Below are 16092 nucleotides of genomic sequence, written 5' to 3' on the forward strand. Positions count from 1 at the left end.
AATGGCACGAACTTTCCTAAACAACTCTGGATTTTCATTCAAGTATCTCCTGATAAAATGATGTCCCAGACAGTTCAAATGTACAAAAACATATCACCTACAGCCTAACCGCGTTGTTCACCCATCTTAAAAAAGCCTATCTGCAGCTAAGTGAAAAAGGCCCTGACCACAAGCAGGTATGGGGGAAGTTCCCTTTGCTCTTGTCCCATTCCAGAGGTGCACACGGGAAATGGGCTTGGAAAGACCAAGGAAGGCTCTATCCATTAATACAGTAAGGTGGAAAATCAGAGAAAAAAAATCAGAGGAATAATAAAAGTGAAAAATTTGCACTCATCCATGACTAACCTCCAGCAATGGAACCCAGCCCAAACCTGTAGGCCGACTCTGCAACCTGCAGGAGAACCGGTCGAGAGGAGTCCACTGAGGCCTTCTTCTTTGCACACACAGGAGTCGGGGGGCGGGGGGCAGGAGACAGAAAGAAGGACAGAACAGAAATGAGCATATATGATTTTTTTAAATTGCCCCCTGGGTTCCAAATTCATGATACCAACTAACAGATCAAAGAGGAAGGTAGGGTTAGATTCTGTTGTTCTTATTAAGAAAAGGTTATTACTCTTGTTAATGCTGAAAATCAAATCTGAACATATTGAAAACCATTATGTACTCCCCCAAAAACATTCAGAACCTATTTTTAAATGTTTAATTCTTAGCAGTGATCAGGGAGATCCAAACTTAAAAACATTAATGAGACATCAGTCTTCTTCAAGCAAACTGGCAGGTTTGGGGGATTTTTGTTTGTTCATTTTAGTGAAGTGTCGTTGACCTACAATATACTAGTTTCCGGTGTAAAACAAAGTGTTTCAACATTGAGGTACTCTGTGAAGTGTTCACCATGATAAATCTAAATACCATCTGTCACCATAGTTTGTTTTCTAATGGCAACACCCAGCCTGGCAAGAGTTGATAAAAACGGGGCTTCTCAAACCTGCCATTTAATCTAGTATAAACTTGAAGGGAAACTTGGTAATATACACCCAAACTCTTGTACATAACCTCTGCCTCACAGAGCTACTTATAAAAAATGAGAGTAGAAAATAACCATGTATGTGAACATGGATCAATCTATGAATGTTAAAAAGCAATACTGTTTAAGAGCAAAAACTCTGAAAGTAACCTAAACGTCCAATAATAGAGGCCTGGTTAACAATGCTGCAGCCTTGCGATGCTTGGCTGGCTCATTCCATAAAGTATGCGATTCTTGATCTTAGGGGTAAGTTCGAGTCCCACGGTGGGTATGGAGATTATTTAAATAAATGAATAAACATTAAAAAAAATGCTACAGCCTTAAAATGAAATCGTATGTCATTGTAAAAGAATTATTTGATGTTAAGAAAAATGTTCATAGGGATTATAAAGTGAAAACAGGTTAAAAGGAATACGGCAGGTAGACAGGTATTCATGATAATGATTCTCTTTACCTTTATAAATGTTTGAAATATTTCATGATAATCTTTTAAGAACAATGTTAAAGACTGTGTGCAATATGTTGTTTTCAATTAAAATTATTTGTGGGCATATGTATGCATATAAAAACATACTAACATTTTGGCTATCCCGACACCCAGAGGTAACTCAAAACATTTACAGTGGCTACAACTAGGTGGTTGTATTACAAGTAATTGTTACTTTCTCCTCTTTCCTATCCACTTCTTTCTAAATTCATACTTCAGCCAGTCAGTTGTTATTTTTTTTTTTTCTGACCTACTATCCTTACTGTTTTTGATGCCAGAACATCTCAAAGTAGTGCCTTTTTCTGCTCTACATAAATAAAACAGTAATTTTATGTCATGCAAAGTTGTCAAATGAGGGTGACAGTTAATGCTTAACGGTACCTGTTGAATGAATAAATACATTCAATAAAGTTTGTTTTTTCAAAAGCCACAATTAAAATAGGTGAACAATGAAAATAATTACCAACCCCAGCTATCAACCCACTGAATTTTAGTTGCTGTCAATGTTACACAATTCTAACAGAATGAGATAATTTGGAATCTCCTGTGAAGTCCCTTCACTGAAAATAGCTTTACATAGAAATATGCATCTTTAGAATGTAAAGCATGTCTTCTGCAAATTTCATGGGGTTTTTCCAACTCTATCTCTGCAAAGACGGAAATCACGAGTAACCTCATTTTGACAAATGCATCCCTAAGAAAGGCACTACTTTTTTTATACGGATATAAATATGTAAGACTTAGATTCTGGCATCAAAATAATGAGTGAAAGTACTTTGAAAATAATGGGGAGAGGGCGCACAGCGGACCTAATCGCTATCACTAACTCTTAATGGAAAAGACAAAATAAATGCAGTCCCAGATTTTCATTTAACTTTTCTGAAGCTCAAAGTGTAGCATGCTCATGAGACAAGAAAGATTCCCATTCCTGCACAACTCTGTTGAGGATCCACGCTAGCATGGAGCCTACCAGGTGGATGACCTCCATTGCCTGAGTCCATCAGTGTTGTGAGGCCTACTGTCGTTCACATAGGAAAGAATATTCCAGGCAAGGCTGCTGTGAATCGCTCTCAACCTCTCAGCCGCGGCCAATCATTTCCTGCTGTAAATCTCATCTAACCCTTGCATGGCCAGTATCAATGAGCACCCACCATAGACTCTCAAAAGTTGCAGAGGGCAGGAAGGAAAAATTGTGGGCTACCACTGCCAGCTGGAGAACAGAAGGAATCTTTAAAAACAAAACAAAACACCCCTCTGCTTTTTCTTGATCCCCAAATTCCTACAACAGCTAGTCGCATAGAGACGAAGAGCTAATTGTCTGGTAAGCAGTGTTTAAAACTCAAAGGGCGGAGAGCAATGGTGCTGCTACCTCGCACGTGACTACACGGTGCGCTCTCCTGCACTCGGGGACATGGGCTCCCTCTTGTGACAACAGCCAGCTGGCTTTCCATAGGTGCCTCGTTTGGGTTTCCTGTGCACACACCCACCACTCTGAGCTACACGCTGCACACAAAACTCGCCACTGCCTTCGGGGCCGGTGGGGGGGAGGTGGGGAGAGCTGAAAGGAGGGGTGCTGGCTCGAGGCCTGCTCGTCCTAAAAATGTAGCCCGCATCAACCCATTGTGGTCAAACTGGCGTCTCTGTACAGACTCGGAGCTCCAAGCCAAAAACTGTTAAGTCTCACAGGATTCAGGGGTGGCTTTGCCTTAAAGGAGGTATTTTTCTACAACGACGCTCGTCTGTGACTGGATTTACTTTACAAACATCGTGTAAGCACAACACATGCTATGAAAGCTTTTATTCTCTAATCCTGACCCACAGCAAGTCGAGCAAGAGTTAAATGAGGAGGTCCCATGTCTTAAGTTTCTGACCCTCATGACTTCACGAGATTGGTTTCTGTTAACCATAAAATAAAATTTAGCATTCCTCAAATTGTTTCCACATAACTTATGAATCCTTTCACAGAGAAAAGAAGTCTAAAAGCCTTCAAACTATTACTCCAGACTAAACAAAATTATCTCATTTTGATATTCAGAAAAACGGAAGGCGCGGCAGTCACACAATGAGCTGATGAAGTACCTCTCTGTGGAGCCGAGACGGCTTTCGGTCAGCAATGTGCCGCCGCGCTGGGACAGTGACACCAAAACACGGGGCCTGGCCCACATCCCCCAACACCAGATTTAGGGAAGAAGAAAAGATTTTCTGCCTATGGGGGGGGGTTGGGGGGGACGAGGGGTCAGGCTTCCAGTGCAGTTAGGAAATCACCCCATCCTTGAAAGTAACAAGCAACTATCTGTCAATCAGAACATCTCTAACTAATTTCTCTTTGCAGCCTTTTGAAATGGTCTGGATTTTTGGTGCAAAATGTTACGACGGCAGGTCAGATACCAGTACCAAAAAGGCAACTGCGAGTAGAAAGGGTTTGGGGGTACCCTACTGAAGAAACATCAGGAAGCAAGTTTGTTCCTTTTGCCCACCTGCCTCTGGGCCTCAGCCAAGTTGAAGGGCAGAGTTCCCTCTTCCAGTGGAGCAATTCGTTCAATGTCTGCTAAGGTCATACGTCTGGAAGGGAAAAAAAACAAGCATGAGCAACAACAAAACACTAGTTTATTAAAATTTGCAGTATGGAATTTGAAAACATTCCCTTTTTTGTTCCCATATTTCAGAGTCCTCTTTTATTTGGCTTCTTTTTCTCCCAGTGTGCTGCCCTCCTCCTACCCCTACCCCCTCCATCCCCTAACCTCCTTTTATTAAGCTAATTAGAAAAAAAAAAAAAAAGGCCAACTTACCCCCGTGGCTCATATAAATCTGCTAACTGAAACAAGATGTCAACTTCCATGGGTGTAACCTGACCAAATTTCTGAGCTGCCAGAACAAACTCCTCTGTATGGAAAAAGAGTTAAAAGGGAAAGATGCAAGAAGGAATAGCCACTAAATGCAGCATTAACTCAAGGCGCTGGAGTGAGTGAACATCACAAAACTTAATCGGTCACAGAATTCAAGTAAACCCAAACAGGGCAAGAATTATTGCAATTCTTTCATTCGTCTGGAAGGAGTGCGCAGAATAGTTTCTCTAACATTGACTTTAAAAGCTTGATGTCTCATCGGAAGCCTTGGAGTAAATGACACAGGACATTATTCAAATTGCAGGTCCAAGAAAACAAGGAGGCCGAGACGAAACTTCACATGCACCAGGCCTGGGAGGTTATATTAATGAAGCTGTGCAATTCCTAAGGCAACTCTCTTTTTAAAAACAAAAATCAAAAAACATTAAAATGTTGATATCTCGTTCTGAGGCTGTCACCAGTACAAGTTTACGGAATTCCTTATGTACTTCTGAAGGCCACTTCAGAGGCCACAGATTTAGCTCAGGTTTTAGCACGATTTGAAAACAGTTAAGAAATTTTACATGGTTCCCTAATTCAAAGGCTGTCTTCAGTTTATTTAAAACTTGCTGAAGATTGTTTTATTTGCTTTTGTTTGTCTGATCAAAGGATGGAGCACACACATGTACCATAGGGTTAATTATGTGTCAATGGGATGAAAATTCTACAGAAAAATCTGTAACGTAAATTCCTAGTTGCCTTCTTTACCCTAATAATAATACACCAAGATACTAACAGGCAAAAATTCAGATTTATTCCCACTCACCCTTAGTCACCTCTACATCTTTCCTGTTGCCAGCCAGAGTGCTGTAGATCTTTCTAATGAGTTCCATGTTGTTAAGGAGTGAATTAAATCCATTAAAATAGGAGAAACTAACTTGATGGGATGTAGTACCTCCAGCAGCCTCAAATAAGTTGAACATAAGAAAGGGGAGAAGAACAATAAACAAAGGATTTATAAAATGAAGAAGATTCAGAAGTACATATATCAAATGCTAGTTTTGGAAGTAATCAAGAATGCATGTATAGGAAGAAATGGCCATAAGTATTTTCTTTTCACATTAAAAAAAAAAAAAGCTATAAATGAATTTTAAAAATAACTGCAACTAATCATGACCAGAGCTTATACTCTCCACACACAAGTCCTAGAAAACTAAATAAATACATGTGTAGGATTATTACAACAGGACCAGTAGTAATTTACAGAGTTCAAATTTCAATTGGAAATGTTTTATAAGTTTGTTTATTTCATCTAATGAGCAATTCTGAGAGGCTTAGACATGCACAACTATACTATACACAGGCACACGTGCGTATGCTTAGACATGTAAAACTATATTATACCAACACAAACACAGTATGAAAGTGGTCAATCTAACATTAATATCATGATTTGTCATGTTACTTAGAACTAGCAATAAATAATCATTTAAGTACAGACTTTACACCGGTGGGATTTCTAGCAAACAAGCGTATTCCGGTAAAATTATGAGATGTCATATGCTTGGATGGGGGTTAAGACTGGTCAGAATACTGATAATCAGAATTTGTAAGAAGCCATATTTCTTCCCAGGGGGCAAGGGAAACAGATAGCACGGTCATTATGAATGGAACTTCAGTTTGGGGTTTCAAATTCTATCCTTCCCTAACAAGGCAAAATATTTTTATTAGGAAAGCACTTCTTTGTAAGGTAACAACTACATAAATCTTCACTTAGTAATCATTTAAAATAGCTGACCTAAGAGTTTAAAATGGAGTAGAGAAGGGCGGGGGAAGGCCAGAAGAGGAGCTAGACTAACACAGTGCACAGTGGAAAAGGCCTTGTCAGAGTTCCATGCCTCTAAAAAGAGGAACCAGGAAATAAAGTGAAAGTGAAAAGCTACGCTGAGTTCCTGCCTATGGTAAGCATTGTGGGAAACCCAGAGCGGGGTAAAAACACTCCAAAAGTCTTCTCCCTGGGACTAACAAAAGCCCTGTGTACGGGTTTCCAAATATGCATGATCATCAGAATTACCTGGGAAGCTTTAGAAAGGAGATTCTAGGACCTCACCACCTATAGGAGATAAACGCACAAGCCTAGAAGAAAACATCATTATCTGTATTTTTAATAAGTATGCCTGGTCATTCTTATGCTTTGTGACCAAGGCCTGGGAACCTCCAGCACAGAATGTTCTGGGCCACCTTCTAGGTCCAAGAGGTCAGAAGAATGGCTGGGCACCCACTGGGATTTAAGCTATGACACAGGCCAGCCGGGCCCCGCACATCACATGTGCCACTGTTCCTTCAACACACGCGTGTTAAATGACCGAGTGAATCGAAGCTTTAGAGTTTCTCTTCTGCTGACCACTCAAAGAAATATATCTGCATGCGCTATTTTTTTTTTTTAATTTTGCCTTGGAGAATAGACGACAGTGAAGATTAGCACTTGACATACCTCAAAATATACAGCAAATTTAGTATGAAACCATAAATTTGTTTTTCCTTTTGTAAAACCAGTTAATACATTTAAGCTATTTCATATGATCCAGAAAACAAATTAACCTATCCCTAAAACTAGCCAAAATATACTCTGTCTGTAAGTTTGGTAATATAGAGGGATCACATTACAAAAATGTTAGTGTTAAACTGAAAAAACTCCACATAATTTTAAAGAATTGTTCTTATAATCCCTTATTTACTGAGCTTTTGCCAGGTAAAATAAACTGCTTCATTAGGGCAAGTTACAACTTACAGCTACTAGACATTCTTCTACAAAAGGAGTCAAGACATGGGGGCGGATGGTGACCATGATGTCTCGGAAGTCAATGGCTGTAACTTTTCCGGTCCTGGCATTATCCCTTTGCACAAAGGCTTGCTTTGCATGCTCCAGTTGTATTTCCTACAAATAATGAAAGTGAAATAATTTATGTTTCTGAATTGCTACAAAAGACTGCTCAATTTCAAATCAGGGTGAAGAAATATAGATCGTATCTTGATTTAACAAGCCTTACCAGCTTGTTAAATAACACCCTCAAGCTATCCTCCTCTTCCAAAGACAGAACTTTGCTCAGACCAGTGAACATGTCTCAGAAAATGCATTCCACCTTAAATCTCCTGCCCAGAGAAACCAAATCACTTCCATGTTCTGTTAGAGTCCAGGGACACAAAGAAAATAAAAATTGGAATGAAGTTTGGTAGGCCCAAAGATATGGCCAAGCCCAACTCAGGTGATGCAGATGACCCAGTGAAAAACATCTACAGGGACATTAAGCTCTCTCCAAAGAAGAGATAAAAATTCTTACTGGTAACCTCGAACACAAACATGCGACATAATAACAAACCGAAAGGGTACTTCTCCTCTGGAATATGCTGTTCCTCTAACATGCAGTTTCTCAGGCTTGACACTATTGGTATTTTAGGTGGGTTAATCTTCTGTTATGGAGAGCTGTCCTGTGCATCCCTCCCCTCTCTCTTTGCACTAGATGATGGTAGCCCCTTTACCCCCAAGAGCACGACAATCAAGAACGTGTCCAGAGCGGGCGATAGGTCCTGAATGAGGACACTGCTCCAGAATGAGGAAGTGGATGGTATGTGGGTCAGCCGTGGCAAAACTGCAGCAGTACCACTGTTTTAATCCCTATGATCTAAAGACAGGAAGCCCAATTTAGATTTCAGGTGTGATTCACAGGGAGTTAGCATATATGCAAAATAAACAGCCTCCCATCAAACCCCACCAGATGCTGTGTAGGAGAAGCATCTCTTTTGCAGAGGGCATTTCATTATCTTCTTCATGACACTGCCCATTTCCCAAATGGGCCCTCAGAGATCTAATCTCTATGGAATTAAAAAGCACTGCAAGGACTTCAAATTATTTAAACGAGAAAAGTTTAATTAGTTGATAGAGAATTACTATTTTTTTAAACTTTGGCAAGACAATGGCTTACAGGAGTGTAAAAACAAATCATCCCTATGTAGTGCAAGCTAAAGCACAGCAGAAATGATGCAAGTCTGATCATGCTTGAAAGTGCTCCATCTCCCTTCTCTTCCCCCAGAGAGGTGGGAGACGAAGGAAGCTGATAAAATATTAATAATAATTGAAGCTGCATAATGGGAACACGGTGGGTCACAGTATAATATACTTTCCTACTTTAGGAGTTTGAAAATTTTAAATTTAAAAAAACTTTAAAATACCATAGAGTAAGAAACAGAGTTCTTATTCTATTCAAAAGCTTCTTCTCAGCCACAGCATCTGCCAGTTTTGATCCAGCCTGTCCCTGTCCCAAGGCTCTTCTGAGACCTTTATCTCCCTGGTGACTTTTCCACTTAAATGGGAGGCTTCTGTCAGCCCTCTGTCCTCAAGTCTCCTCGCTCTACTCCCCTAGGCCTCAAAGATTTCTCAGAAGGCTTGAATCCCAGATCCAAATCTCCCATACTTATCTGCTGGACCAGAATTCCTAAGTGCTCAGAGAATATATCCACGTGGGTATCTTGTAAAGGCCACACAATGGCACATCACTAAATCCAAGGAGCTACTCTCAGCCTGGTCTCCAGCACCCCATGCTCAGTCTTCCAGACCTTCCACACACCCCGACCTTTGTCTGCATTCCTCCCTCCGCCTGGTGTAGACTGCAGCTTCTTTCTGTAGTTCCTGAAATCCTACCCATTTTCCTCCAGGCTTAGCTCAAATGCCGCCACTTAAGTAAATATAAGTAGGTCTCTTAGCTGAAAAGAACTGAGGTGATCGTGTGGCTCCCTGCTTGCACCTCAATCCATAAGACTTGTCTTACTCCATCTTCCTTGAAGCAGCTGTTTATATTCCTGTCTTTCCCCTGCCTTGCCGGGGAAGAGAGACTCCGTCCTATTCAACCCTCTACTGGTGTAGGCAGAATGCCCTAGACATACTAGGTACTCAATAAACCACAGACATAATCTTCAGTGATAGGTATTCTAAAACCAACTGAATGAACAAATCACACTCTACTGAACAAAAAGGTGTTCTCTGTATAAGTGCCTCCAATTTAAGAAGAAGAAACCAACTGTTAAACACCCTGTAGTGAAAAATGACCACAGTATGTATTCAATTGAAAGTAAATGAACACAGTCTCCTTCAAATTGTCAGACCCACTGCTAAAGCTATTGTAAGGCAAGATTACTCTCAACAATAGTAGAAGGTGTGTTCACTTAGTTACCACCCCCACCCCCGCAGTTTATAACTCAACTAGAGTCTTAGGGACCCAGAGACCAGGATACCAAACATGGCATCACCCACCCTGGCACCCCATTTCCTCAGAATTCCTGGCCCCCTCATGTCCTCAGAACACTAAGACAAATCTGCTCAGAATTTCAAATTGGGAAACAGACATCAAAGTGGGGGTGGGTGCTCACATGGTAGAGCAGGCGATGCACTGGTAACAGGGATGGTGTCACTACCCATTTCTGTGCCTACATTACAGGATTCAACATTTACTAGTAGGGATCCCTCGATCGCAGAACGTGAAAGCACTTTTAACTCTAATGACGAACAACTTTAGAATACATTTCCAACACCTCTGAAAGATTGGGGACACCATAAATTCTGTGAAAAATAAGAAGCTAACTGAACATCATTCTCTAAATAGTAGGATAGAGTGAAAACATTTAGTTAAGTGTTTTCTCAAACTAAAAGCAGTTTGCTGAAGAAGTGGGTTGCCTTCTGAAGAACAACTGTTTATGTCATAACTATTTAGTCTTCTGGGTGAAGAAATAAAGCTATTACCTCAACCGACACAACAACCATGTTAACAGCATTTAGTGAACATATATTATGCACCAGATACTGTTCTAAAGCATTTTACAGTTTAAACTCACTTCCTGCTCACAGCAACCCCATGAGCTGGACACTATTATTAACTTTATTGTGGCAGTTGAGGAAACTAAGTCTCACAGGAAGCAGCGAAGCTGGAATGCAAAGCCAGGCAGTTCTGCCCACTGACGATGCCCCTAACACTTCAGCACAGCGCCTGGGGAGCCTGGATCACGTGACCGTCAGGAATCTGATGACAATGTATTTGACACTTAGGAATCTTAACTATGAAAAGACAAAAATTCAAGTTTGCTTTTAAATTATTCTTAATGCTCTAGATTTTTTGTTGTCTGTTCTCATGAGAAAACAGTAAAATTTCTGAGACTTTTTCCTTAAGGAAAATGTCTTTTATGTGCTCCAAGGGCTAGGATTGTTCTCCCAACAAGAGCAGAGACCACAGAGAAGAGGAACCAAATCTAAAGGTCTTCTCCTGGCCTTGCTTACTTACAACCCCAAGAGACTGAGTAAGAGAAAGACAAATATGGAGGCCTTAGGGAGCCAACACATAGATACTCTATAAATACTTAAGTTGAGGGGCGCCTGGGTGGCTCAGTCGTTAAGCATCTGCCTTAGGCTCAGGTCATGATCCCAGGTCCTGGGATCGAGCCCCACATTGGGCTCCCTGCTGGACAGGGAGTCTGCTTCTCCTTCTCCCTCTGCCTCTCTCCCTGCTTGTGCTCTCTCTCTCTCTCTCTCAAATAAATAAATCTTTAAAAAATAAATAAATACTTAAGTTGAGAATGAATGACTTTTGAAGTAGATACTCAGGCTCGCTATTGATGGCAGAGTGACTGAAAATCAAAGCTCTTCACTGGCACCTCCAAAGCTGTTTAAGGAAAACCTAATGCATACCCATAGAGCCTAGACCCTGACGGCTTCTAGATCTGAACCCAAGGGGATAAAAGTGGGACGGAGAGCTTGGAGATGCACGATGTAGGGCTTAAGTAAAACAGTGATCATTTCCAAAATGAGCAGAGGAGCAGAGAACAATGGGAGAAGCAAGAGTTACATTCAAATATTTAAAGGTTAAAGGACTACCCGGTACAAAAAAGAATTTAGACTGGTCCTCTATATTTCTTTAAAAAAAAAAAAAAAATCAATGGAGAAAAAAACATAGGGATCAGGTTTTAGCACAACACCAAAGTCTTTAACCTATACAACTCTTCAGCAATGAATCAGGCTACACCGCAAAGTAGCAGGTTCCTAGTCACTGGCAGTATCTGTGCAACAACAGGCTAAGGAACATATGTCAAGGAACCTATTTATTTTAATACAGGGAGTTATGGAAGCAATCTGTTATGATGACAAAAATCTGAAGTTTGGAACAGGAATGAGCAGAGCTCAAGTATCAATCATGACACTCCTAGGAGGATTAGGGGAGTATATATCTTAGAGCCCCTGCAACACTGACCGTGGAGGGTTGTAAAAACGAGACGTCATGCATGACAGGCACTTAACTAAGTGGGAACTTTGATTTTTGTTGAGGTGAATGGTTTAAAATCCTCTAAAGACCCTTTCAGTGTTAAGTTCTTTGAGTCTTTAAAAAATCACCTCATAAGGAACAGTGGCTCTGCTGAGTCAATCTGAACCAGCCACAGAAACAGAGAGATGAAGACCAGATCGGGCAGAGAACACAGTAATGGCTGAACGCTTAAGCACTTAACTACAGGCCAGGGGCCGGGCCAAGAACTTAAAACATGGTACTTTATGAAAGCCTCACAATAATTCTGTGAAGTAATTATTATCTTCATCTTCCAGAGAGGTACCTGGAGCTCTGGGAGGTTAACTAACTAGTCCAAAGTCACACAGCCAGGAAGTGGCAGAACTGGGATCTATTCTGAGTTATTGTCTGATTGTAAAACTGTGATTTTTAACCACTAGCTGATGCTGCCTTGGGTAAAATCGTTAAGGGGATTGTAACAGATAACTGGAAAAGAGATTTTAAGAAAAGTTTTGGTGATGACTTAATACATAAAAATGGAGCAAGAGAGATCTCAAAGAATTCTCCTCTTGGATGATGAGAGAGAGAGAAGCATCTACCATGAAGGAGAACACCTAAGGGGAAAGAGACGAGATAGATGCCGATGAGAAACGTGGAGCAAGATGGGCTTAAGTTATAAAACAGAAGCTGAGCTATAAAAAAAAGAAAGCTAGAGGTACAGACGGAAATGTAAATGTGGGAAAGATAGCAGGATTTCAGGGACGGAGAAAACCAAAAGCTACCATTTAACTGTGACTAAGTGTATGTTACGCTGCAGCGAGTATTGTGTTTTTCCTGTTTCATCTCTATGAATCCTCCCAACGGCCTTATGAGGTGGGCCTTACCATCACCTCCATTTAGTAGTTGGGAAAATGAAGTAAAGAGCAGCTCAGGGTCACATGATGCTGAGGATGGACCTGGACATGCACCTGAGCGGTCCGGCTCTGGGGTCGCAATCTTAACCTACATGGACTGTCTGTTCCTTTTTGGGGGACGCCTAACAAAAAAAAACAGAAGAAAAAAATAACACTTGTAGAAATAGAGGAGATTGGCCCACACACAGTACATCGAAAGAGCAGCCGGGTGACCAAAGAATGCAACTGATACCTAAAAAAGTGAGTATGGAAATACAACAGAGGGCCTGGGACCTGGTGCAAAAGCCAGAGAGCTGGGAAGATGGCACAGCCCTGCCAAAGGAGCTCAGCTCTAACCACAGCCAGGCGACGGGGGAGCTTGCTAAGTGCTGCTGACAGGGACGGCAAAGACTAAGGAGAAAGGGCTGTCCTCCACCCGAGGCCACAAGGTCGCAGAGCAAGGAGCAGCAGGGCTATCTCGAAGGCAGTTCTGCTCAAGCACATGAAAGAAGGCCCAATTTCTCTTTCTTATTTGCCAGCGAACGGTTTTCTGTTCCCGCTATTCTGCTGCATGATGATTAATGGAATAGGCTTTTACTGCAGCCGTTTCCAACTACTTCAGCACACCCATTCAGATTGCTGGAGGGAAAGCAAAAAATGAAACTCTTCAAAATTGCTAGCTGTACAGAAATAAACATATAGAGGGGGGTTACACCACTTCAGGTCTAACATTCATGCTTCTAATAGTTCCAGGCCTGTCATTTCCTTAATAATGTCCAATTTTCAAGTGGGTATATTCTGAATGCAAAAATTCTCTCCACCTCTTATTCAGACATGCAAGTTTGTGCTTCAGCCTGAGGACAATTTATCAGAACAAAAACAAAACAAAACAAAATAGACCAACAGACCCTCAAAACAAGCAGCAGATCCAGATGATTTATATTATAAAGCCAAGAACACCAAAAAAGACCCCTGGCTAGTTTGCATGTTTTGTGTTTTGTACAGTCATGAAATTAAAAAAAAAATAACTAAAACTTTATAAAAATAGTTAAAATAAAGATCCACATATTACTAAACAGAGTTAAAAACAGAACCTAGCAAAGGAATCGGGAGAGAGATAAGTAGTTCCCATTCGTAACATTTTTCTGTGTCCCCCATATTCCACCCATGCAGTCAGACTTTCAGAGTTCAGGGTGAAATTTCATCCCCAATTCACTGGGTGGGGCCTTTAATTGAAAAAGTCCTTAGAAGAGTGTTGCATGTGGCCCTGCATGCACGGCAACACCTCAGCAGAAACCAAGTACAGAGCTCTTCCATCTCGATTTCCTTACTCTTCTGATTTAACGTTAAACTTCACAGTGGATAGCAGCTGGGGAGATGTTGTACGGAGTGCTCATTTTTACCAGGATGTTACTGTAAAAGCCTGCACATCAGGCTGCTTGGCAAAACAGCAAGCAGACAAACACCATGGACACAACAGCATGATGAATTCTCATTTCCTCTGCCCAGAGTAGAAAGTGCAACGTGAACGCAATGTGTGCTGCATCTAATTCTTCAAGTGACCGGGATAGGACCACATCTGCGGTCACCCATCACCAAACCAGCAATGGCTTCCAGCTGAACACAAAATACAATCTAATCTCCTAGAGGAGCTGAGGGCAAACAACATTAGCTACTTTGCCTCGTTTCATTTTGGAATATCAAGTTGGGGCTGTATTTATGAAACACTACCGAAGCTATACTCAGACTCCATCTGGTCCAACTTAAAGATCAACATAAAAAGCACTCACATGTTAAAATGCAAATATAATCATGGTCTCTGGCTACTCAAGATCCATGGTCTAGGTATTTTAACTAATACAGATGGCAAGGTGAGGGACAAAAGGGAGGTACAAATGGCTTGGGTTATTCGATCCTAAACAAGGACCTTGTTATTGTCTACTAACCTGTTTAAACAATCATGGCTTCAGTGAGTTCTACGACAAGTGATGGTTTTTTGTTCACACCTGAAGTGTTCTATCAATTCCAAAGCTTGAGAATTTGATGTTGCTATGGCTGAAGGCTACGTTTCCTTCTGTTTGGTGGTGGGGGGGGGGGGTACAATTTCTTTTTTGTGTTGAAAGCTTTGCCTTCTACCAGGATGGCATGACAAACACAGCACCATGAGTGATGGTGACTCTAAGGGCTAGACCACAGTTGACTAGGATCAGCCAATCTCTGGCCGGTAGAGTGACAGGTGACAACCACCAGCGCCTGGGAACAGGAGCTTCCAGAGCTCTACTCTCTAGGGCTCAGAAACTAAATAACCAAAACGTCCATTTTACACTGAAAAGACTAGCCCAGATCTGTACACCATGCTGACCCATACGCCAAAATAATGGGTCAATTTCACTTCACAAAAATAACCTAAATTGTTCAGTTGCATTATTAGCATGGATGTGTTCTGGCATCCAACAGGACTGTCATGGAACTCGAGATCCTTGCCAATGTGTGTGTCCAGTCTAGGACACGAGACAGCTCTGATTCCCAGGTGCTGCTCCCAGCTCTATCAATAATGACTCAGCTCTATCAACTATGACTCATCCTCTTCTGACAAAAGGGGGACCTGAATAAAGTTACAGTAAAACACCCACACCTTTGTCTTCAGGGCTCTCTGTTGGGTTAGGTAACTTCATTCTTAAATTCTATTTGAGGAGAAGACATTTAGAGAGGATTTTTAGCCCCACTCCCTCCCAAGTCAGCAATCCTATTTCTTGGGATACTAAAGCAACCCAAACTTCAAACTCTGGCCTCTTCATGAATTCAGAGCATTGCTCATTTCTTGATGATTTCTTTTCAAGCAAGAGGAGGAAGACCCTTGGAAACAGAAGAAATTTCCTGGCTCTGTAAAATGGGGAACAGAATTCCTTGGAAATGCCCAAGTCTGTGGGCCCGTAAATGGGGCTCCTATAGTACCAACTGACCAAGGAACTGAGGAGAAGAGGTGGAAATAGCCCAGCAGCACACAAGTGAAGAGCGATTACAAGCAAAGCAATGCTCTGCAGTCCCTTGGGAAAACCGCCTCCCCTGTGCGCCCCACTTCAGTAACCCATCACCACCCTTCCACTTGCCCGAGCCTGAAACTCACCTAAAAAAAGGTGTGAACTGGGAGTTTTACCTTATCCTTAACTGTCTCCATCCTATTAAATCACGAAGCCTGGTCAGGCCTATCCCTTCACCTTCTCTTGAATCCACCTGCTTTGGCTCATCACCATTACCATCCAATCCGGGCCACTGTTGTTTCTCTCCGGAATTAGAAAGTGACCAACTGGTCTCCCCTGACCTCAATGAGATCCCACTCCATTGGATTTTCCACACAACAGCCAGGACGATCTTTCTGGAACACAAATCTGATCATGTTTGCCTGTCTAAGCTTCTCATCAACACTGGATGAAAACCTGAAAACCCGATTCTGTGCTTTTAAACAGTCGGGGTTTTTGTAGTCTAGACCAGTGTTTCTCATGGCCCTTGGACCATCTGGAACATCACAATTCAGGATTCT

General features: G+C 41.6%; 1 protein-coding gene across 6 annotated transcripts in view; it reads right to left on the reverse strand.

The window, feature by feature from the left end:
* Positions 1–16092, reverse strand: part of SLC25A13 (solute carrier family 25 member 13) — a 184720-nt gene that overhangs the window by 67519 nt on the left and 101109 nt on the right. For 5 of the 6 annotated variants that reach the window (XM_027573835.2, XM_027573836.2, XM_027573832.2 and 2 more), the window contains 5 exons: positions 7128–7274; positions 5163–5301; positions 4301–4394; positions 3989–4073; positions 346–433 (listed from right to left, as the gene is read on the reverse strand). In XM_027573835.2, coding sequence (XP_027429636.1) covers positions 346–433; positions 3989–4073; positions 4301–4394; positions 5163–5301; positions 7128–7274 — 553 coding nt within the window. The remainder of the gene's footprint in view (positions 1–345; positions 434–3988; positions 4074–4300; positions 4395–5162; positions 5302–7127; positions 7275–16092) is intronic. The other variant, XM_027573833.2, reaches the window with a different exon arrangement.

This window comes from Zalophus californianus, chromosome 12 (genome assembly GCF_009762305.2).
Source record: "Zalophus californianus isolate mZalCal1 chromosome 12, mZalCal1.pri.v2, whole genome shotgun sequence".
NCBI classification, from domain to species: Eukaryota; Metazoa; Chordata; class Mammalia; order Carnivora; family Otariidae; genus Zalophus; species Zalophus californianus.